This window comes from Arvicanthis niloticus, chromosome 13, assembly GCF_011762505.2.
Source record: "Arvicanthis niloticus isolate mArvNil1 chromosome 13, mArvNil1.pat.X, whole genome shotgun sequence".
In the NCBI taxonomy this organism is placed as follows: domain Eukaryota; kingdom Metazoa; phylum Chordata; class Mammalia; order Rodentia; family Muridae; genus Arvicanthis; species Arvicanthis niloticus.
Window position 1 is genome coordinate 43,873,885 of NC_047670.1, and position 24,916 is coordinate 43,898,800.

The window sequence follows — 24,916 nt, forward strand, 5'->3', positions numbered from 1 at the left end:
CACTGAATGTCTGTTTGCTGTCAATCAACCCAAGAGTGTGAAGGATGTGAAAACCAAGCCCCAGCCTCCTGCTCGTCATTTATGGTCACTCTAAGTCAATCTGTTCTCCCCAGTGATTCCTGGACACAACTGTCATTAAAAAGTAATGCAATGGGGGTTAGTGGTGAATCTCATGATAAGACAACTGCCTAGCATGTGCAAGGCCTTGAGTCCCATCCCTAGCACACAGTAGGAAGACCCCAGCAATGGCACCAGAACAGTTAGATACTTTCAGAAGAGTAAAGTAAATCTAGGAATGAATTGTCTTATGTGGCACCTGAACTGCATCCTTTTCATCCTCGTGGCCGACTCTGCTCTGCAGTCGAGGGACCTAGCAAGGACAGACTAAGTAACCTGTCTAAGACAGCACAGTTCAAGAAAAATAAAAACACAGACTTGAGCCAAGATCCTTCCTCTTTGCTGCACCTTCCTGCTCCTGGCTCCATAAAAATCCTGCCGAAGAAAACAAAAGGCCCACAATACCTCTCTGATGGAAGGCTCTGAAATGATCCTGAGAGTCTTAACTGCTCATCTATTCCTGTTCTGCTGTCACTGGGTGCTGCTAGATATAGACAATCCATTTGTGTTACATGGAGATGCATCTCTAGGCAACTCAGCAAGTGGTGCTTCATACTGAATCAGAAAAATAAGCATTGCTGGCTGTAACACAGCTCACAATCCCTCCAACTGGTAACCAGACAGGCTTCTAAAACCTCTCTCAGTTCCACATAGTAGCCAGCTAATAAGGAGTAATGACTAAAGCTGCAGTCAATCTTAGCTGAATTACTGGAATGGAGACATAAACATGGCTATACTTCCTTATGTGGTAAAAGCATGTATGTTATGCCATCTTCAATGGTAATGTGTGGTTATTTATTTTAAATAAGAACCATTAAGAGAAAACAGACAGGAGTGCCACCTCTTAATCCCAGCACTCAGGAGGCAGAGACAGGTAGACCTCTGTGATTTTGAGGCTAGCCTGGTCTACAGCTTGAGTTACAGGACAGCTGGGGCTATTACACAGAGAAACTCCGTCTTAACAAAACAACACACACACACACAAAGAGAGAGAAAGAGAGAGAGAGAGAGAGAGAGAGAGAGAGAGAGAGAGAGAGAGAGAGAAACTCTGAAACTTTTCATGACTAACAGAGGTTTTCATTAATTCACAAATAAATATTTTTCAGGATGGCTAAGGAACTGGTGTGCTCAAAATGTATTTCACTATAAATAAGCCCAAGTTCAACTACTAAGTCTATCTACAGTAACATTAGTTACAATTTTATTTTTAAATTTAATTACAGTATAATCATTCCCCCTCTTTCTGCCTCCTTCTTACTGGCCCATATCTAGGAGTATAGGGTCCTCTTTTTTAAGATAAAGGAAGCAGGGGCAGAAAGACTGTAAGAGCCAAAGGCCCATGAAGTTGTTCTGTAAGGTCACATCTCTACCTATGACAGAGAAGCTACACCTGTGAATACTCAACAACATGGCTGCCTACACAAGACTTGAACAAGCCCAACACCAGCTGATATCCCAAGATAGAGGGAAGAAATTTCACAGGGCCACACACATGGATGAGGAGCTAAAAACAACCACCACTGAGAAAGGGAGAATTAGTCTTCCATGGAAATGAACCCCCTAATTGGTTATCTTATACCATGTACTCAGCCCTATAAATGTATACATATTCATGTTTGCATCATACAGAGTGACTCTGCAGGTTGTATTTATGCTTATTCTTTTATATGTATATGCAGTAATAATAAGAGTTAAAAAGAGAAAAAAATACTTAGAAACTCCATACTTTTCAATAACAGAACTTTAAAGCCCCTACACACAATTCTGTATTACCAAAAGCCCTTGTGGGTTATAATTAAGAAGATAAAGACTGACCAAAGGTCAACACAATGTTCCTGTTAATGACATTGAATGAAGAAAAAAGCCTAAAATTTATAGAACTCTGAAAACTCATGGAAACAAAGAGTAGATGAGAGTGTTGGCAGTTGTATCAGAGACTGTAGGTAACTTCTGACCACCATCCCTGTAGCTCACCATACAACAGCTGCAATATTTCCTCATGCTTCCTGGTGAATGACAGGATGGCCAATAAAGAAGACGGACTAACACCATGCCAAGTCCACAGTTAGAACTGAGCTTCGAGGCTAGCAGACATTGGTGCTTCTCAGAAGGCCTGGGCTCCTCACTCACCTTGCTGGATGAGGGCGTCAGCTGCAAGCTCTCCGCTGCCCACGTTGGCATACTCCTCGTTGGGGTGCTTCCTGTTGTAGTGTCGTTTCAGAGATCCAGAGATGTTACATGAGTAATGACAGTGAGCACAGCGGAAAGGCTGGGGGGACAAGGAACAGCAAAGGTGAGCCTCTGCAAACAAGCATGCCACTTTCCCGGTGTGCCTCCTGGAGAGTAATCTGCCACCAGAATGCCTGTAGTGAGCAGGCCCAGTAGACCCTGCCACTGGGGAACTGCTTGTCCTAGTTAAAGTTCCTGTTGCTGTGATAAAGCACTATGACCAAAAGCAACTCAGGGAGAAAAGAACTTATGGCTTGCTCAGCCTGCTTTTTAAAAACAATTCAGGACCACCCACCCAGGGGTGACAGCGACCTCTGTGAGATGAATCCACCCCATCAGTTATTAATCAATAAATGCTTGGCAGGCTTGTCCAGAGGTCAGAGCTGGCAGGGACACTTTCTCAAATGAGAGTCCCTCTTCCCAAATGGCTCTAGCTTGTGTCGAGTTGACATAAAAACTAACCAACATATCATGCCTTTGTCTACATCAAGTGGCCAAGGCAAGGTAGGACTCCGGGTCTCAGCTAAACAAGTTTGCTGTCCTTATTTCTTGACTCCTCTTTTTCTCTACCACTGTCACTGAAGATGTTAAACAAAAAGCAATACATGAATCAATTACTATTTTAAGTGGGTGTCATTAAAAGCAGTTTCTGTTACAACCAAGTCCTTTACACTCTTGTTCCTTCATCTAAACAAAGTCCTTGGTGACATCTCCCTGTCATCATCTGCATGCAGTGCCAGGATGTGGAGACATGTATCTGGCAAAAGCAACTTGTATCCTGACCTGGGCTACAGAAGGCACTTACAGAATGGGCTACAAATGGGTCCACAGCCTTGTCTGGCCTCTTGCATATAACATCTGAGGATTCAATGAGAAGTAGGAAAGGGGTGCCCACAGGTCCCTTAGGAAGACACCAGCATCAGCCTGGAAATAGCCATGTACCTGGATCACTGCCACATGCCATTCTCTTTCTCATACCAAAGTGCCCTCCAGTGTCATGGTGCTGTGTAGCTCAGACAGAGTGACAGGAATCCTTGTTTGGCATTTGGACCCATCTAGCAGCATCAGCATTCTGGCCCAGCAGTAACAGAAGATGCACATGAGCCAGTAAGATGGCCTCAGTACTCAGGACAGTGCAGGGAGGTGTTCAGAGCAAGCATGTTTAACCTCACAGCAGGAATTCACCTGCTGCAGAACCTCAGACAAGGAGCAAACTGTCTCCTAGCCATTTCCTCATCAGGAAGCCTGAGGATAATAACTACCTTCTTAGTCTGTGCTCTGGATGAAAGGGTGGGACACTCACTCACCAGCAGCTAAGACGCTCCCTATGGTTTCCATTAGCAAGTTCCCAACTCTCTGGCTCACACAGAAGCTGACACATCACTGTGTCTAGTAAGATTACCTTGACTCTGTGATTGACAAATTCATCCTTTCACCATTATTATGCAGAGGCACAATGACTGAATGTGGAGAGCAGCAGCCAGCTGGGTGGGGAGGCAGGGAGGGGAGGCTGATCTGAAGCTTTCACAGCCTCTAACAATGGCTTCTTCCTCTCAGGTTTACAGATGTGCCCACATCTTCCCACAGGGAGGCAGAGAGGAAGGATGAATGAGTAGACACAAAAGAGACCCTTTGCCTAAGTCTTCTTTCTCCTCACTGTACACCCATTTACTCCCTCAAAACAGTTTCTGCCCATGTCTTCTACTCCTCCCCTTCTTACTTAGGGCTCTACAGTCCCTAGGTGGGAAAAAAAAAGTCCTCAAAGGTTTGGCCAACACTGCCTTGTCAGACCCCATGTTCCATATCCAGCAGATGGTGTCGCTTCCCAGGATAAAAGGACACAGCAGCATTGCTGTTGCCAGCTTCTCCTGATGGCCTCTGAATTAATTGACAAGATCAGCAGTTCAGCCCTGATAGTCAGGGCTGACTTTCTGTAAGGCACTGCCTTGGGGCCTGTTCTGTCTTTCTGCTCTGGTTTCCATGATCATTTTTATACCATTGATGGCTGGCTGTAAACGTTCAGTGTGATCCTTCCTCTCTCTTTCCCCAGGTAGGAATATCTAACTACCTTCTAGTTTTCGCCACTGAGACATGCTACAGGCATAACTCAAAGCAATTTCACATTCATATCTCCCTACATAATCTGCTCATCAGACACAAAAAGCTGGCACTTGCCACTGCCACTTTTGTGGCTCAACCACTTCTGTTCCATAGCCTCTAAAATCTGCCCCTCACCCTCTCTGCCTGCCACTACAGTCCAGAGACAGAGGCCATTCCAACTATACTGGTTTGGGCACGGGAGACTGCAACCCAGGGCCTCTCACTGTGAGGCAAGCATTCTGCCACTGAACAACATCTCAAGCCCAAGTCCTCCTAAGAGAAAGCTGTCATACCCCAGAATGGCCGTTTTCAAATGAAAGACAAACAGGAGCTTCAAAACTTCTCAGAGAATACCCTACATCAAAAACATCCTGGGCACAGGATATTTAGGGCTATTCCATGTAAGGCTACAAAATGTGGTCTGGACCACATGAACCCGAAACAAAGACAACACTTCAGGGGTTTCTCATCTATCAACTGCAAAGGGAACAAAAGGTCCAATAATTGACTATTACAAAGTTAAAAGGCCGCCCCATGATCTAGCAGTTTCCTTTCTAAATAAACAGGCACTGTTAGTTTATTATTTTTGGAATGCTAACACACAGACATCAAAAAAAGAACCTGAGAATGCGATACTGCCCACATGGGGCAGTCAGTGGGCAATAGCTGCAAAAGAGAGGGGGTCAATCAAAGTAAAAAACGGTCCTACAAACCAGATCCAGACTGTGGAGCCAAGTCCATCTTTCATGTGGCAAAGTAGAGAAATTGCCACATGAGAATTCCAATGTCCTTTAGTTCCCATGCAGAGTCCTTAGGAGAATTTCTAATAAGAAAAAAATGGCAAACAGGTATGTGGGATGGAGGGCAGTGTACAGAGGAGGCCAAATGAGAGAGCAATCCCCAAGCTACAGAGTTTTATCAAAATCTCAATTCTTGACATTGGAAGGCGTGGGGGAGGCCTCTGCCACACCATCTCAGACAAGCTAAGGCACCAGGTTGCTGTGATACAGTGGGCTCAGCACTGGGATGAGCAGATGGCTCCCAGGTGTGCACTTCTGGGGCTAGAAAGATAATGATTACCTTCCCTGGGCTTGATTCTGCTCCTTAAACCCTTTCCATCACTTCATGAAATCCCTTGCTGAGGTACTCCATCTTAAACTACATTCACTGAACCACACATGGACCTTTCTAGCAAATCCAATTCTAGGTTGAGAAGGCAACCGAGAATTGGTTGATAGTGCCAATCTGGGAACTCTCCAGGGGCTGTGGTACCAAGAAGGCACACAAACCACTGCTAAGGTCCTGCTGGACATGACGTCTGGCTGCATCTTCAATGCTTCAGGTCTTAAGATTTCATATCTGAAGCATCTATTTATTGATGTCCTACTGTGAGTGAGACACTGTTCCCTGACCTGGGATTTCATGATAAATGAGGCAGGCTTGTGATTCTCTGAATATATATGAGTTTCCAAAGATTAAATGCTATGTAGGCAAACTAAATCATAAAACTCGGTTCCTAAGCCAGATACTCGCAAATAGCAAATGACACCGAACCTCCAAAGAGATGTTATTTATTCTGAGCTTCAGACCAGAATCTTGCCAAGAGTTAGGAGACACATAAACTTGAGGCATCCACATAGTTCACTTGGAACAAGGTCTAAAGTTCTTACTGTGGCTCAAAAGAAATCAGACAAAAGACAGGGAGCCGCCAGCCACAGCTTCTGTTCACTCACACTGGGGTTATTTAATCAGCTTTCTGAGATCTACAACATAATTAAGCTGTTTCATCCAACAGTTCCTAAGCTACCATATGTCAAGGAGCTGTGCATTTTCAAGGACTCATTCCTCTCCATATCACAATTTGATACGGGTACAATTATTGGTCCTGTATTACTAACAAGGCAACTGAGGCACAAAGTGATGAAGAAAGTTGCACAAAGCCGCATGGTCTCCTAGTCTGCATGGTTTCAGACCCAGCAGAGCTCACCACACAGAAATGATTTAGTTTTTCAGTAGCCACAATTTCAAGAGCATCGGTCTTCCTCACAGCTCTTCTGGGAGGGATTCAGGCTTATATATGATATGAGCCAGCCCTGAGTTAACCATCAACTAATAGCCATGGTGGACTGGGAAAGATTAAGGCTGCTGTTGATCTCCTATGACACATGCATATGAAAACACACACACACACACACACACACACACATACACACACCAATTATTAATGTGTGATATGTGGAAACAGTAATATCGGGCTCTAGGTATCAGACAGAAGAGTGAACACTATGTGGCCGGTAAACAATTTCACTATCTTTTCTTGATTCTGTGTAAATACTAGAATTCCAGAAATAATATATTCAGCATATTTGCTTATTTAGAGAGAAAAGAGCTAGTACATTATGTGGCTTTTAATGTCACAACAGAAGTATTGGAATTGTAGACTTTTTGCTCGAATTTCAAATTATTGCTCTGGAAACTAAATAGAGGATAGACTGAAAGAAACTAGAGTGAAGCAGGAAGCAATCATCCTTTGCGCCAGTGTTGTAGGCCGGAGACACTGAGGGACAGCCTAGAGTGAGGAACAAATACCCTGCAAGGGAGCCACCAGTTAGAGAGAAGGAAAAAGGAAGTCAGATGGACCCAATGGTTGAGATGATGTGCAGGAAGAAAGATGCTTGAAAAAGGGGGTCTTCACTATGTCTAGTTCAGATAACAGAAAAAAATGATACCAGTCTTACAGGAGTAAAACCTGGTCTAGAGAGGAGGTAGAGCCATAAATATAAAACACACACACAAAAATTGTGGTATAGTCACATATTTGGACTTAGAGCCCCTGGCAGATGCTCTATGATTAAATGTACCTGGGCAAGAGAATTGGCAGCTATGTATTACAGCAGTGGTCCAGAATAATGGACAGGAAAAGGGGCAGCAGAAAGGGTGCTCAGACAGAAGAATTAGAAGCTTCTAGAGCTATGGGGTCCAAGGCTGTTGCCCTCAGGGTGGGAGAGATAGTAGAGTCAAATGCACTGAGAATCCCAGTCAGAAAAGGTCTTAGCAGTGTTCACAGGCCTAACGAGGAAAGGTCAGCTCTGGTGAGCTCATTGAGGAGATTCAATAGCAAGGTAAAAAGAAAAGCAGAATTCAGTAAGTTGCTGAGGGGACATGGATCAGGAGTGAGTTCTAGGTCATGGGCCAATGCTCAGAAAATATCATCTATTCATGAACCACAGTGCAGGTTGAAAAAATGTACAGTTGACTTTGTAAGGCAGTGACTTTTTAAGTTCATGGATTTATATATCAGGAGAATCTAATCCAAGCAAACAAGGGCTGCATTCCATTTGTGGGTATGTTCCAAAAGGCTCAGAGACCAAGATCCGAGCCTACCCCTTTGAGACGGACCCCTCTCTGCAGAGGGTGACAGTATCAGATGACTCCAACGTGTGAAACTTGAAGATGTGAAACATAATTTTATGGCCTAAGTCTGACATCTAGGATGAGACAAGGCCTAAGAAATTAACACAGAAGATTAAGCACTTCTTTGATTGGCATCTTAGTAAATGTGGAAAAAGACAAGGTAATTGTAGCAGCCTGTACCAAGTAGACTAGTTGGAGTAAACCCATACAGGAACCAGGAGGCAAGAGGTGAGCTTAGATATCAGATCCATCACTAGTTAGCCATAAAAACCCCAACTGCTTTGATGGAGGATGGGGATACATGTGCCCTTTCTCCACTGTGTGCATATTAATTTGTATGTGCGTTCATTTGGTATATGGGTGTAGGTCAGAAGTCAACCTCAGGGGTTGTCATCAGGAGCAACCATTTTGGTTTGGCTTTCTACCTAGGAGGTTGCCAATTTTGCTAGGTTGGCTGGTGAGAAAGGATACACATATCTCCACCCCCCCTCCCCCCAGTTCTGGGATTCCAAACTCACACCTCCACATCCTGTCTGCTTTTCCCCTCCTCCCTATCACTTCTGATCCCCTATTAAATGGGAGCATAAGCCTCTGCTCACCTACCAAGGCTCCAAAGAGATCACAAAAACAGAATAGGACTGTACTTTCAGAAGTATAAAACGCAACAGGCCTTGTGACATTTGTCCTTAATCAGTTATATAATATTGTCAGCCCTTTATATCCACACATTCTGTTTCTAGAGATTCAAACCAAGGATCCAAAATTCTTTTTGTAAAATGTGTCTGTTCTGGACAGGTCTCTATAACAACTGTTTAAACTGCAATATATTGCTTTACGTATGGCAAGTTACTCTGGAGACCAAGTATTTGTGATGTACGTAGGTCACATTCATATCCTGAGTATCTTCTGAAAAGGAATTGAGCACATGCAGATGTTGGTGTCTGTGAGGAATTGTGAAAGCAAACTCCTCAGATGCAGAGGGTGAACTTTGCCTACATTGGTAACTTGGTCCTCTAAGACTTGAAAACCGTTCTGGTAGATAGCCCTATGACCTCTCTATGAACAGAATACTCTTTTTCTTTCCACCCTAGAGAAGACCTCCTCTTATTATAGCTGGACATTGTGAGAAAGTCCATCCTGCAGCCCGGGGCATGCTGAGTGAATCTTGGCTCCTCACCAAGCACCCTGGTCCTTGCACCATCAACAAAGGCTCCAAAGTATTCCTTCCACATCACCATAACCACACCACAACATCTGTGTACACACTGACTGTGACTCATGCCTATGACACATTCCTATAAAAAGTAGTAAAAAGAGTTTAGGGTTTGCTATTTTTCATGGTGCTGGGGGTTGAACTGGAGAGGTACACCACAGGTACACAAGTCGCTCTGGATACTTTTGTAGTGCTGCATTATAATTGAGTTAGCAACATGATCAGCAGCCAGAGAACACCTGGCAGACTTCTGACTGTCGGTTGATCTGACCAAAGATGCTGCTTCAAATTTCACACCATTTACCATCAACTAAGTTCAACTTTGTCATGTAGGCTTCCAGTTAAACATTCATTCATCTTTAGTCAAGAATCATACTTTTTAGGTTAATGAAAATGTGTCTAATACTGATGCCAGAGATGAGGGCCCCGTTCTTACAGGCTTCAGGTATATACAAGCATTGTGTGATGACCAAGAGAACACAAACTGCCAAGACCTCTCCTCGGGGCCCATAAGGGAGCCTCAGAGTTTAGATTTACGTACAGCCAGTCACTACATAGTATCTACTTACCACACAAACAGCAGAGGCAAGAGAACAGTTATGGAGAAAGAAGGAAATTGGAGATGGGAAGAGAAAAGAACCAAGAAATGACTCCAGAGTTTGAGGTGGAAGAATGGTAATACATCAGTCTCAGGACTATGAACCACTGTAAGATGTATACCTGAGATAAAACACTCTTTCTAATAAACTTCTTATATATGTACACAAATAAGCTATTACTTGCCATGTATTGTGTTAAGAACTAGAGGTGAGATTACAGCTAAGCTAGATCTATTAGGTAATCACTAAGTCCACAGAGGAGATCTGTCTCCCATATCTGGCTCTCTTCTCGGTATCTGAGCTATCCTCTCCCATAGATTCTAGACTAAGATACATTTGCTGCATTGCCACTCTGGTGACCTCAGGGTGTATTCTCTACTACTACAGCAACATGCTCCTTGCACATGCTTGCAGATTTGCACTTGCAAAGCCTGAATATCATCAGCACTACTCATGCACTAACATACATGCATAAGACATGCTAAGAGATACTTTGCACATCCTTGCTCAGACTCACAACAAGCTTGCAAGACTACAAATGCTTTTCCCTCCCTCTCTCTTTCTTTTTCATTCAGACAGTTAGTTTAATTTAAAGATAGTTATATGATCTGCTTAATGTCCCACAAGGGGAAACATCTGGAAGAGCAAGTACTGATATAGATACATGTTGAGCTGATTCCAAAGCCTTTGACTAAGTTCAAGTATAGCAATTAATTCAACTAGAGGAATTCAGAGTATATATTGCCAACCAATCTACACAACCAAATCTACCCTCAGGCAAGAAAAAAGAATTGGGCTAGATTAATGCAGCAGTTTAAAAGATACTAAGAACGAAAGACATCTGAAGCAGGGGATGATGGGATATAGCGTCAATAACAGCAAACAAGAAGCTGAGGCAGGATCAAGAATTTGAGGCAAACCTGGGCTATATAGCAAGACTGTCTCTAAAACAAAACACACACACACACACACACACACACACACACACACACACACACACACCTGTGTGATGCCTAAGGAAAGCCTCTTAAGCCAAAGCAGGTACAATTTTGTGCTGTACCATCTGATCACAAGAGGCCTGGGCAAGCCTCTTGACTTTTTCTGTGCCTCACGTTTCTTATCTTTCAAATGTACATAAGATCAGATCCTGTAAGGATGGAGTAAGATGCTATAAATACAGCACATGACACATGTAAGTGTTAGTTCATATTAGCTGTCACCACCATTGTTATTTTCAAAGTCAACAAGCTATAGAAGAACATGTCAGGAAATAAATGAAAACTTAACAAGAGCAACAGGAAAATGGTTTTCGCAGCTTCTGCACAGAGAGAACAGAGTCAGAGCTTTGGTGCATCAGAAACCCTGAACTGTCAAGAAGATAACCACAGTTTTACCTGTTCTAGCAAGATTTGGAATAGAACATCAATAAAGTCCTACTGGTTTCTTCAGCTGCCTGCATCCATTCAGAAATGTCAAGCCCAAGGCTGGCGAGAAAGAAGTCCTGGAGAAATAGTGACGGGGCAGAGAAGGCAGTAGGCACAGCGCAGAAGAGGAAGCAAACTGGCTGCAGACAATTTCTCAATAGGGAGGAAGCTAGGATGGGGATGGAACATCCAGATCACGAATCCCAAACTCCTTGCTAAAGATCCAACAGGACTCTGCCCAGCACTAAGCAAGCACTAACGGCACACAAGATCTGATGGCAGGACTGTGGCATACCTGACCTTCGGTGTCCGCAAGCCTTCTTAGTGGGTCAGGTAAATGGTTGCCATAGTCACCCATGAGCCATAGGCCTTAAGCATTTTCCTCCACCCCCTGATGTGTTAGTTCCCTCCTCTGAAGTATGGAAGTTAGAAATTGCTGTCAGAATACAGGTTTTGTAAGGGGCCAGGGAGACCATTTCCCTGACAGTAATGCTAAATGCTCAAGCACCTCATTACATCACCCCTGCCAGAATCCATGCCAGAGCGTTCGCTCTCTGTGCTCTTCTTCCATCCTGTTCTGCTGTTATTGTTGTTGGGGTTGTTTGTTTGTTTTGTTTTTTGCAACTGCATTTCTCTGACTGTCCTAGAACTTGATTTGTAGACTAGGTTGGCCTCAAACTCAGAGATCCACCTGCCTCTGCCTACCAAGTGCTGAGACTGAAGACGTATGCCACTACTGAAAGACTTCCATCCTGAGTTATGACAGTAAGTGATTATCACAGCAACTTGGATGTCCTCCTTGGATGCCACATCTCTATACACATTTCTTTTTCAGTCTTGCTCCATGAACTCAGAGATCATCCCCATAGATCTTGCAACTGGTTCACTCACTGCAGTGACAATTTGTGACTTCCATTGTCGTGTACTATGACACACAATTAGCCTCGTATTCATTCTGTTTGTGTCTGACTTTCCCATGAGAACATGTATTCTAAGGAGCAGAGTCCTCTTTGGCTACAGTGTACTGACATGACAGTACCTAGGACAGCACCCAGGACAGCACCCAAGGAAAGCAGGTCCGATGCTGGTTGCACCCGTGACACAGAAGCACTCCCTCCAGGCTACATCTGCACTCTGATGATAAGCCAGTCACCCAGGATTCTTGTAGGCATAGGAGCAAAATGGAAGACAATGTACCCAAAGGTTAAGCAAGCACAACTGGGGTTATATTTGCTTCATATCTTTTCTTCATAAGCCATGTTTCCTACAACCGAATGCATTATAAGTAATCAGAAATATGTAAACATTATGTTAAGTAGATTAATGAATCAAAAGAGAAACAGCCTTCACCACCACCCCTCCCCAAGAGCTGAACTGCTGCAGAGCATCCCGAAGGGAAGGAGAGTTTAGGCAGGCAGTGAGGGCCATGTGAGAGCTCTTTTGAGTCCCACTCTCACCTGGACAGACAGCCCAGCCTACCCTACTGCCCAGAGTCCTTCTTCTGCACTGACCTCCTGTGAGGAAACTTTACATGCAGGAAGTAGACCCCGTGTTCTCTGATCAAGGTTTTGCTTCCCACTGCACAGTGGGAGGAACGGGGCCCTCCTCACAGGCTTGCCTACTCCATGTCTGTACATGGATCTGGCCACACTCCTCTCCACAGTCACCCCCAATCACCGGGTGTTTTCTCATTACGTCCTTTCGTATTGTCACTCTGCCCTAATCTTCATGTACCATGTCCTGGACCACACTCCTGACTGCTTCTTTCCCACTATTCACTTTACAAGTTCCCCCACTTCCTCCTGAGTCTGCTGAAGCTTGCAAGGAAGCAGACAGGCACAGCCCAGATGAACTCCTCAGAGTCTCTGTGACAAAGCAGTTATGGCACCTAGTGGGAAAGGCATGTAGAAAGTCCCACACAAACTCAAGACATTGTCTGTGACTGTCAGGTGTATATGAGGCTATGCTTACTAGCTCACTCCACACTGTATCACCCTGCAGATCTACTCACATCCTTGGGCTGTTCCTCTCACCCGGCTCTACTCTCTAAAACTCTAGGGCAACTTCAAGGAGATGCACAGATATAACTGTCCCTAGCTCTTTGTAGGCATCTCTGCCTTTTTGACCTCACTTCTTTCTGCTTGAGTTCCTTAGGCCACACAGTGTCTTTTTCCTCGATAGTCTTAGGCCACACAGTGTCTTTTTCCTCGATTGATAGTCTCGTCAATCAATTGACCCTAACAACATATGACATGGGATAAAAAGGATGTGATATCTTAGTGATTTATGCCATGTCTCAGTGACAATGAGCCAATGTCACATGAATAAAGAAGTTCAAAATGAGTTCAGTGCTGAGCCACTGACTTCAGACATAGCATCACACCGCATCCACAAAGCATGATTCACAGAACCACATCCTCTGAAAACATTTCCCATGCCTACTGAAGACAATCCCTGCTGGTGTAAAGGCCTTTAATTATGCTATGAGTCACATTTCACAGATTTGAACCAAAACTGATATTTCTAACAACATCTTTTCATCCACAAGCTACTTACATGTGCTGCCTTATACCTGAGAGTGGACACACTCGGCACACAAGTTCACAATCTCTCGAGTATGTTAACTCACCATATAACAACATGTGCTGCCTTGTGCCTGAGAGTGGACACACTCACCACACACGTTTACAATCTTACCATACGACATCACCCACGTGCATGCCAAGAACCCCCTAACTTTTCTCTGAAGAAACAGTTCCTTCTCACTGAGAAACTCTGCGATCAGCTTGTCCACCTGTCCCCATGACCAGCAGCTCCTCTATGGAGTCCACATCAGAGCACAGTCATCTATGCTTCCCTAGTGTCAGGGCAGGACTCAGCAGCCAGTAGACCTGGCTACTGCAAAGAATGAGTGGATTAGAACCAGCAGCAAGAAAGATCCCTGTCCTGTCTCATCAATATGTGCCTGACACAAAATTCAACAAAAACATTCCAAATGTCATGGACATATAGGCAACGTGAGGGCTGAACTGAAAGCAGCTAAGGTAACAGAGGAAAATAACAGGAGGGAGAGGATGTGGAGAAAACAGATTCAGTGTACAATGTATGAACATCTTGAAAACTAAAAGAGGCATAGCCAATATATATATATATATATATATATATATATATATATATATATATATATATATGATGTTCATGACTAGATTAATTCTTTGGACACACATGCACAGATGGTAAAACTACAGAGTGGAAAAAGAAAGCAGATAGCAATCTTGGGATAGAGAAGGCAAAAATCTCAGGAAGGCCCCCCCTAGAGGGCATCTGATAAGGAAATGATCCATTTCAGGACAGTAATGACATGACTGTTAATTGACAATCTTTGTTACATAGTTCATTTAGTATTTGGTATTTTAGATATATACTTAACTTCACAGTAAGTGAACAGAGGAATAGAGAAAAGAATTGGGTGACTAATGAAGAACTCAGTGACACAGTTCCCCTGTGCAAGGTTTGATGGGAAACTCTCAGAATACAGAAAGCATGAGTAGTCGCCTTTATTACTAGTAACAAGGCCTCTACTGGGTCATGAAAGGAAACTTCTAGATGCCTTTTATTTGTGCCACAAACATTGCCTTGCTATTGTTACATGTCCTTCATCATCACCAGACCCTGAGATACAAAGGGGAGCCTTCAGCAGGGCACAGGCCTGGAGTGGACACTAACAATGGATCTGCACAGCCCACCCTCAGCCTCTCTCATGTTCCAGCAGCTTTGGATTTTGCAAGCACTCCCCCAGGGCTTCGGATTCAAATGAGACACCTATAAGATTTACACCAGCACTTGGAGACGATGGAGTCTGTTTCATTAATGTCAGAAGTAGCCATCAATCTCCTAAAATGCAAGCTTGCATTAAGGTAGCCCGAGAAGATGCAGCTAGAGAAGGCAGCTCTCACATTCCTGAGAACTTTGAATTCAGCGTTCATCTCTCCCAGACCTAATTCAGTTACTACTTGGACATATGAGGTAATTCTATCCAGTCAGATCCTAGGAAAGAGGGGGTGAGCTGACAGCCTTTTCAGGTTGAGGCACCACTGGATTGCCCTTCTTAAACATGGTCCAGGACCGACACTGCTAGAATGTGTTTCCAACAATTTGTCCAGAAGAGGTCTGTGACCTGGGATCTTTCTCACCATCTCTGACTGTCAGCAGTTTCTGGTGTCAAAGATACTTGGATTCAATCTGGGTTCTGCCTCTTAATGGCTGTGCAACTTTCAGCAAGTTTGCTCATTTTGTTGGATGGATTAGTGGTGATAAAAAGAAAGAAGCCTACACAGAGACTTTATCAACTCTCATCGATGGCTCAGACGGACATCTTGGGTGCAAAAGGCTTCATCTAAAGCAACACAACACACAACATCCCTTTTATCTGAAAATCTGCACTTGAAGCTTGGGGACCTTCCTGTTTATGTTTGCAGTGACAGAAGAGGAGAAGATGAAGGGGACTCCAATCTGCTGAAGATAACAGAGAAGAGAGCAGTACAGTGGACAGTAAGCCTATTCTGCCCACTTTTCATCTAGGGTGAAAAAATAAAACATATTTTGCACATGAGACCTGGGAGATAGGGGCTGCCGCAGAGTTCCCAGATAGTCAATATCAAACCAGGCTTTGAGCCAGACTCCAAAAGTCAGGTATCATCCTCCTGGGGAACTGGTGCACAGATCAATTGAGGCCACTGCAAGTGTGACTTCAGCTATAATCTCTCCTGCTGCTGCATCAGCCGGGCAACTTCAGCAACCTCCCCACTACACTGAGCTTTTCATTTTACAGATGAATGTGGGTTTCAAAGTACAACATCAACGTGGCGGTGTCGTTTTGACAATGGTACTTCTAACACCTAGAAAACTAGTAGTGACACAATCAGCCATTTTTTTTTTCCCTTTTCTCCGTAGCCCCACCTTGGTGACCTGACTTTGTGCAGCCCCTGTCTGGAATGCCTGTTAACCACCAGTGTGCTCCTGCTGATTGGCACCTGTAGATCAGACAGGATTAACACTGCCACAAAACTGAAGATCCACACTGACTACATTTTCCTGTATTTCCAAAGGATACACCGGACTGGATCAACCATATGCCTCTCACAGGAATCTTGGGGTTTCCTTAACAATGGTGAAAAAAGGTTTATAGGGCCCAACAAGAGAAAACAATACACTTACAGATATTTAACTTCCTCTTTGCTGAAAAACAGACAAACCCTTGCACACTGGTTGCATAACTGCTCTGAGGCTTGACACTAACTAGGGCCTGATTCAGTGAAGCTGGGAGCAAGGCGATTACAGAGCATCTCACTTCCAAAGCACTCCCATATGCTTCATCCCATTAGAATTTCAAAGTTCTCACTACTGTGAGACTGTGAGAAGGAAGAACTTAGGTCTCAAGGCTACATCTAAAATGAGAATGAACCCAGCAATGTCCCATTGCTGATGTGTGGTATCCTGAACCTTCGTGGTTCCAAGCTCTTGAAGCAGCTCAGAATCCCACACCCAACCTAGAAGTCAGCCTATCACCATACAGACCAGCAGACTAGAGTCTGGTACATAGCGCGCATCTGGCAGAGTGCTTGTTTAGCATGCACAGAGCCCTGGGTTCCAGCCCTAGCACCACACAAACTAGGCATGGTGCCCAGCACCTGTAATCCCAGTACTGGGATGATAAAACCAGGAGGAGTAGGAGTTCAAGGTCATCCTCATCTACATAACAAGTTTGAGGCCAGCCAGGGCTAATTGAGTCCCTGTGTAAAAAGATATAAAAGATTTGCAGTCTGTGTACTCATGCGCAACCCAGAAAGTGCTGTCCGAGTGTCTGAAGTAGAACAAAAAGTAAAACCAAAGCCTCACAGGAGTTACATCCTGCATCAAAACAAAATGCATAGCATTTGCCAGATATCGTTAAACCTGCAAAAACAAAGCATGAGGCTTGAAAGCTGAAGGAGATGAGATCACAGTGGCCACCTGCAAGTAGAGCAGAGTGAAAGTAAGGAGCAGGTATAAGCTGAGCATGGGGCAGGGGAGGAGGTGATATGGCCATGCTGGGTCTGCCTAGAGGAGTGGAGGCTGAGGGTAGGGGCTGGCAGCTGGCAGTATTTTCATCATGGGTGGGATCCATGTTTCCTTTGTGAGTACTGCCAAAATACATTTGACTCTGCTGACCACATACTCATATGTAAGCAGTTTAGACAGGAAAAGAGCAACAGGAGGACAGAAGCAACTGGAGACAGACAGACAGACGTGTGACTCGCAAAAAGAAGCACAGGGAAGGATGGAGACTTCCCTGGACTCTTGTTCCTAGCGACTAGCCTTCAGAGAGATTTGTACCAAAGATAAGAGATCTACATACAAGAACATCTAAGTAGCTCGGAGACTTATAGGAAATGTGTGTCAATGAAAATACCATTGCAACACGGGCAGATTTTGCATGGTAGAAACTTTGTGTTGTGTTGGGAGTTTCAAAGACAAGATTAACAAGCCAAGGGTTAAAAGTTTTTCTAATGCTTTTGTCTCTTTTAAGAATTCCCATCATTCAAAGCCGGAGCTCAGCTCTATTCTGGGTCAAACGCGGCAGGAACAAAACCCAGGGTCACTATCCAAAGGGCAGGAGTCAGATCTTCATGCCAGTTAACAAGCACAAAGCTAGCTCAGTTTTCAAAGAAGGCCAGAGACAAATTGAACAATTTAAAAGAATAAATACTGTGTAGCTGTGGTGTACCGCAAGTTCAAAGCCAGCTTGCCTTGAGGCAATTAACTCATCACAATAAGGAACAGTAAATCAATCCACACTAACTGCATTTGGTGGAGTAGCTTGGAAGACTCTTTGTTAGCTGATTATCGATTTTATTTTCTTCTTGTTATTATTATTAATATTATAATCACTCGTGATGTCATACATGCAATATTTTCAGAGAATACATTGAATACTCAGAGGTGGATAGAACTTTAATTTAACATGAACCTATCCAGTTTCCTTTTTTTTTTTCTAGAGATGCTTTAAAAACCTAAGGTACAGCAGAACTGGACATGGCACCAAAGGCCTTTAGCACAGGCTCTGCAGTTGGAAGCCAGTTAACAAGGTTAACAAAGGGCCACCGTACCTCCCAGGTGCACACGTCCTTTCTTCCTCGCACACACATTCCACACTCATAGGAAACAGAAATGAGTGCAGTATCAGAGATCTTACTGCCCTGCAAGGTCAGATACTGCCGTAGAAACCCCACCCTTAGTCCTCACCTGCTGCCCCTGAATTCTGTGGTTTCCACTGAGCCTGGTAAGTGTTCCAGCTACTAACCCAGTCAGTATCCTGTGCCAGTGTTAGGCTTGAGATTAGATAGCCAAGCCTACACCTGTGGATGGGAATCATGAAGTAAGGAAAATGACAAAGGGGTAAAAAGTCACTGTCCTTTAAACACATAGACTGATGAAGTCATTATGTCCAAATGACTTCACAAAAGACCCAAAGACATCAAAACCCAAGCCTCATCTCTGGAAAGCTACAGTACTCCGAATTCACGCTCCTTCCTTGGATTCTGGGCCTTAACCTTATGATCTATAAAAATGGAGATATTAATACTTGCCTTGATGGGTTTTCAGGGCAAATTAAAGTGTGCATATAAAACACGTTCCACAGCATTGCCAAACAACTGAGTGAGATCAGTCGGGGTACTAGTAACTCACAAGTGTTTGTCTTCTGTTCTATTTACTCAAGATGATCTCTTCCCTTCTACTCCCTTCCTCACAAGGGTTAGAAGGAAAACCAGGAGTAGATTACTTCCACAGGAAATCTCCTCGGCTGACCTCATCCTGCATGCTATCTTTGTCCAATGTTGCATATGTGTTCTCATGTGTTGTGACGCTCCTTGCCTTCTACATGCACAGCTCACTGCGGCTTGCTGTCGTCCCATCACAAAGGCCGTTGGCACTTATTTCACTATCAAAATGCCGGCGCTTAGAAACTGCTTTTGTTAAAGCATGTTGGCTCCGCAGCTTGGCCCTACAAGGTAACTGTTTATGAACACAGGATGAAAGCCTGGCATTTCAGACTTTGTTCTTGTCTGTCTCCATCACTTTTGGATGAAAACAGGTAAGCCATTATTCTGAAACTTTCTTCCTGAGTAACTTTCGATTCCTAGGCAAGAAAAACTTTATAGGGCCAACACTTTCCCACATGAGAGTGGCTCTCCATAAGGATGAGGTCATACCATGGAGCAGAGAAACCCTTTCCTGTCAGGCACCCTGGCCTCTCAGGCAACAAGGACAACTTTGACCACCTTGTGCAGAACATCAGAACATCCAGAGACAAGGCTCAGGGAGATCACATCTCGACCAGGATTGTTCAATTATACAAATCACATACGCCTCACTTCTCAATTCTCCATACTTATAAAACTACAATACACCTCAGTACACCGCTGGTGGACCTGTGGACACTGAACCCTTCTATCTGTTCCTTCCCCGAGTGCTGCTAGAATTCCCTTTCACTTGTGGTTATCAATCAGGAGAGAATCTTTTCGATGCAGGTTTTTAAAAATATGGGTTTTAAGCAATAGGATAATATAATCTTAACTTGGCTGAAATAAGAATTAAAAAAAATATATAGTAGGAATGATGGTTTTGCTGGTTTTCTGAGTTCCCACAGCTCCTGGGACATAACTTTCCCCTACCACTCCATATGATAGCTATTAATTTTGATGCACTTTTGACTCAGCAAAGGCCTACGGACCTGGCAGACAGGGGCCTGAGCTCAGCCCAGACGCCTGTGAACTGGGCACACTACCTGACAGAGAGGGGTCTCGTTCCCAGATCATCTCACGTACGTTGAATTAAAAGATCCAGTAAAAATTGGATTCCTTAGTTTCCCTTACTTTGCCCCTGAAAACTGTGACTGCTGAACAGTGGTAAGGTGTACTCCATAGGAAATAGTTAGAAGTTTATCAGTGATAATGAGATTAGAAATTAAGGTCTCCTTTACCTCTTATCAGTTTTGTGGCAATGCTGTAGTTATGCAAATTTTCAACTGCAATAAAGCAATAGATTCCTTGGCCAAATGAATGTCAAGGATTCAAGCGCATTCAAACACATATCAAATATAAATTGGACAGTGTGTTGTCAAGGTGAAGGGTCAACTCTTGACCTCAGCTATATCTAAGGGTTTTCTGATCACAAAAAGGTTAGAGCCAATGGCCAAGAAGGTCACACAGTGTCAGAAACAGAGGAAGCTAAATAAAGACGGGTCAGCATTCAGCCACCCTGAACAGTTTCCAAAAGGTATATATTTCAAAACTGCTGACTTCAGAATGAATTTTTCTTTGCAGACTTGCACAAACCACACACCATTAAAAAAAAAAACAAAAAAAAACAAAAAAAACAAAAAAAAAAAAAACAAAAAAAAAAAAAACCTTATTCTCTAGAGGCCAGGAGATTCTTGGTGACCTTGAAATTCTGTAGAAGACAGAGCTAATGTGCAAAGTCTCTTGGGTACTGAGCCCTCGTGACATGTCTCAGTGTGATGAAAGCACTGGTGGGCAGCAGCGATGTGGAGAGAATGCTGAGGAAATATAGAGCCTGGTCTTTGCCAGGAAGCAGAACTGGAATGCACAAGCAGCAGGTCCAGTGGGAAGGGGTGGAGGTGATGAGGCCTGCATGCCTCGATGTTCACAAGCACTCTTTACGGATGATACACCTGGTGAAAGGTTCTCTGTCCAGGGGCATATTTATGTGTTAGAGCACACCATTAAGGAAATTGTCAAACCAGTGGAACATGTGACTATGTTTCTAAGAAACACCTGGAGCCTGCCTCAGATACCAAGAATGTTGAGTGATCGGACCGTGACGGATAGAGGATGTGCAGTCAAGGCAAGTTCCTGTGACCAGGAAGAAGGCAGAGAAAGGACGGATACGAACATCTGAGAATCATGTGGCAAGTCACTGTCACTTAGTGTATCACTAGTGTTGATGTGAACAGAAGCTCATATACTGCTTCTGTTCCTAAGCAACAAGTAACTTAGGAAGGCTACAGGACTTGCCCAGGATCCCCCAGTGGATAACTGAGCTGGACCCTAAGGCAGTATGAAAACACATGAGCACAGGCCTTGCTCTAAGACACAGGGCTTTCATCCAACTGCACACTGGTGCCTCTCCCCATGGGTGCTTGTGACAGGACATGACTCAATCCTTACTGGCCTAGTGTGGGTAACTCTGTATAGATAAAACAAAAATGCTGCCAGAGCACTCTGTGGGTGACCTTAAATCTGTCACATCTGTCTGCAGGTGGCTATTTTCCTCAATCATTCTCCTTTCTCCTGACATCCAGGTGAGGTTCCTCTGTGTCTGCCATGGATAGGACGGGGCTGACATGAACATGCAGTGGGCAGCCACTTTATGAAGACATTAGGGAAGCCCTATGAAGATGATAGCCTCATGCTTAGCAATCCAGCAGCTTGGTGATGTCCAGGAGTGTTGGAGCTCAGAAGCTTAGCTCACAGGAAGCAAAGTCCTGATGGTGCTCGCAGAATATCTGCAGACAGAGGAACTAGCTCTAGACCCAGCTAGACTATATACTAGAATCACTGCATTCTGGGTTGGAGAGTCCTAAAAGCAACTGCAGGTTTACAGGCTCACTGGAAGACCCCAAAAGACACATTATAAAACCAATTAGAGAAAAAGAAGACAGAGCAATGCCAGTCTAGGTAAGATACGCATGTGGCAAAGTCTAGGGAAACCAGGGGCAAACATGTATGAATTTGCTTCCAATATAGTCACAGAGGACATAGTCATACTCCCTAAAACAAATGTACTGATGCCAATCAAAGATGCTTTCAGAGATTCAGTCCCCATGTATTTTGGGGTGGGTACTACTGACATAGGCATGTTCTTCCTAACATGTACCCAAGTTCCAGGAAGGAAGAAAGGTCTCCAAGATAAACCACATTTCTTGCACAAGGAAGGCAGAGTAAGTTCTTATCAGGCAGGGTATCAGAACTCATGAAGTCAAGTTCTCAGGCATCACCCATTAAGCCAACCTCTCATGAGAGCAGCTGAGCTTGCTTGATTGTCTCTTCTGCACAATGCCCTACACTGAAATCACTTACATTTCTGATATCAACTAGTATCTATGCAGGACTTTATTATTTATTGAAACATAATATTTGATCTATTAGATATTCTGATATATGTAAGAGAAAAGCAAGGCAATGTAAGCTCAAAATGGGGGTGCAACAGATATATAGATTCCATATGTTGACATTATTAGAATGAAATGTGAAAACAAGTGTGTGTGAAAGGCTCTGGGAAGAAAGAGAGAACTTGTAGGGAAAGATGAAAAAACTGAGAAAACTAAAGCCAATTTGAAAGAACCAAATGAAAAACTAGGATTTAAATACTAAAACCTTTTACTTGATAGTCTTAAAAATGGAATATACGACATAAAGACAAAGAATAATGAGTTTGAAGAAAGGCCAAGAAAAATTACTGAAACACAAAGACATAGAAGGAGACAGAAAAAGAAAGAAGGTAAGAGGTCTTCTGAGTACTGGGATCTAAGACACTGGCGTTACTGTGCTAAGAGAGGGACAAGGAACAAGTGAACGGAGGAAATGTTACAGGAGACAATGGCTGAGAAAGGTCCAGCTAATGAAAGACATCACCCACACACCCAAAGATTCACCAACTGCAAGTTCAGTACACACAAACGGTACCTAGATTCCCGGTGTTCATATGAGGAAAACAAACTAGGGCAGAAAAATCATGAGTCAGCCTGAAGAAAAAGACCCATTACAGACAGGTTCAAACCAGTGACGAACAGAGAAGAAAGGAAAAGTATCTTGTTGTGATGTCCCCCAGATACTCAGTCTATGGCTCAGCCTGTACATAGATCAGTGTATAGATCAGAGTATAGATCAGGCTAGCCTTCACCTGCTCCTCCTGCTCCTCCTGCTTCCGCCTTCGAAATACTCTGTACAAATGAAGGTGTTATCAAAGAAAAACAGATGCTCTGTCTAGCACATGGGCATCATTAGTATGCTCAAGGAAATTCTCCATGCCAGAAAATTGTGTATCTGGCCAAAGCCCAGACCTGCAAGGAAAAGAGGTTAACTATACCCCTTAATATATTTTCAACTTAATTTTTTAATTTTAAAACTTTAAGAGCTATATTTTCAAATGTCTATTTGAAATTTCACTAAATATCCTGGTTATATGAAACAAAAACAGCACAATGGTTTGAAGAGTTAACAACTTAATTAAATATAATGTAAATGATAATAAAGTATAAGTTTGTCAGTGTTGAAATATAGTGTTTTGTGGATTTTATTATTTATGTTCACTAAAGTATATTATTTGAAACCATACAGTTTTTAAAAAATAACATCCACAGTAACTACTTAAATACAGACACACAGACATACACACAGACATACACACAGACATACACACAGACATACACACACAGACACACACACAGACATACACACAGACATACATACAGACATACACACAGACATACACAGACACACACACACACAGGGGAGAGAGAGAGAGAGAGAGAGAGAGAGAGAGAGAGAGAGAGAGAGAGAGAGAGAGAGAGAGAGGGAGGAGAGGGAAAGAGTGGGAAAAGAATAAAGAGAGTCAACAAGTCCTAAATGAGGGAATATTCTCTTTCAATGTCATCAAAATCAAGAAGTCTGAGAAACTGTCAAATTTAAACAGAGATGTAAAACATAAGATACGTAGTAAAATGTTGTTTTGTCCTGAGATCCTAAAGCAAGAAAGGGACACCAATTAAAAAATGAAAGAATGTGAAACATAAGATTCAGTTAATAATGTATCAGTGTTGAACTGTCAGTAGTAACAGACTGCCTATGCATGCTGGCTGTTAACAAGCAGAGACTGCAGTGGCGTTGTACCCTTGCAAGCATTGGCATCACCATCATGTAGGGAAGTGTCTCAGTCAAGGAGAATGACTGGCTCTGGCTCACTGAGAACACCCCCTAGGGTTATAAATTCGCTCACTACACATTTCCAAGATCTAATAATGATTACAATGCTGACTATAGAGAAGCCAAATTGGTATGGAAGATGGCAATTGGCCTTGGAGGAAGAGAGCAAAAGCTGGTGCCCTTCCCAGCCGTCCTCATGAATATGGCCAGAGTCGATAGCTGGACAGAGTTACTGTCCAGTTTCTGTACAGCAGCCCTCCTAAGAGCAGCCTTTGAAATAATTAGATTATTGTTGGAAGTTTTCAAAGAGACAAACAATGGCTCAAATTAGCAAAGGAGCCCCACAAAGGTCTACTCGTTGGCAAGTAGTGGCCTAATGGTATGGCCCCAATCTACTTGCTGATGAACAATTCATACAACAATGAAAAGAGCAGTAATGTCTAGAAATGAATAAATCAGAAAACATCTATGAGAGTATTATATTAAGTGCTTTACACGGTTCAACCCAAACAAAAAGAATATGGGCACAGTCAAACTGGTTTACACCCCTTGCTTTTGGGAAATTGGAGTCATTTTCAAGAGATACAGGAGAAAAAATGGAGCCAGCATCCTTTGATCACCCACTAGGTACCAGACCCACTATTCATAAAAATGTTATTGCTTTTAATATCTCCAACACCAGGAGACAGACACCACATCAGCATTTTGCAGGTAATAAGATTTACAGAAAGAACTAAAATGACGCAATCTACAGGTGGTGCAATTAGGAACTAACTCAACCTTGTGCAGTTTCTAAGGCACCTCACCTCTCTGGGGTTTTCAATTGCCAAAGAC

The 24,916-nt window shown here is 43.4% G+C and overlaps 1 protein-coding gene across 3 annotated transcripts in view; it reads right to left on the reverse strand.

Moving 5' to 3' along the window:
* Positions 1 to 24,916, reverse strand: part of Zfat (zinc finger and AT-hook domain containing) — a 179,050-nt gene that overhangs the window by 31,389 nt on the left and 122,745 nt on the right. For all 3 annotated transcript variants that reach the window (XM_034517182.2, XM_076911435.1, XM_076911436.1), the window contains exon 12: positions 2,248 to 2,386. In XM_034517182.2, coding sequence (XP_034373073.1) covers positions 2,248 to 2,386 — 139 coding nt within the window. The remainder of the gene's footprint in view (positions 1 to 2,247; positions 2,387 to 24,916) is intronic.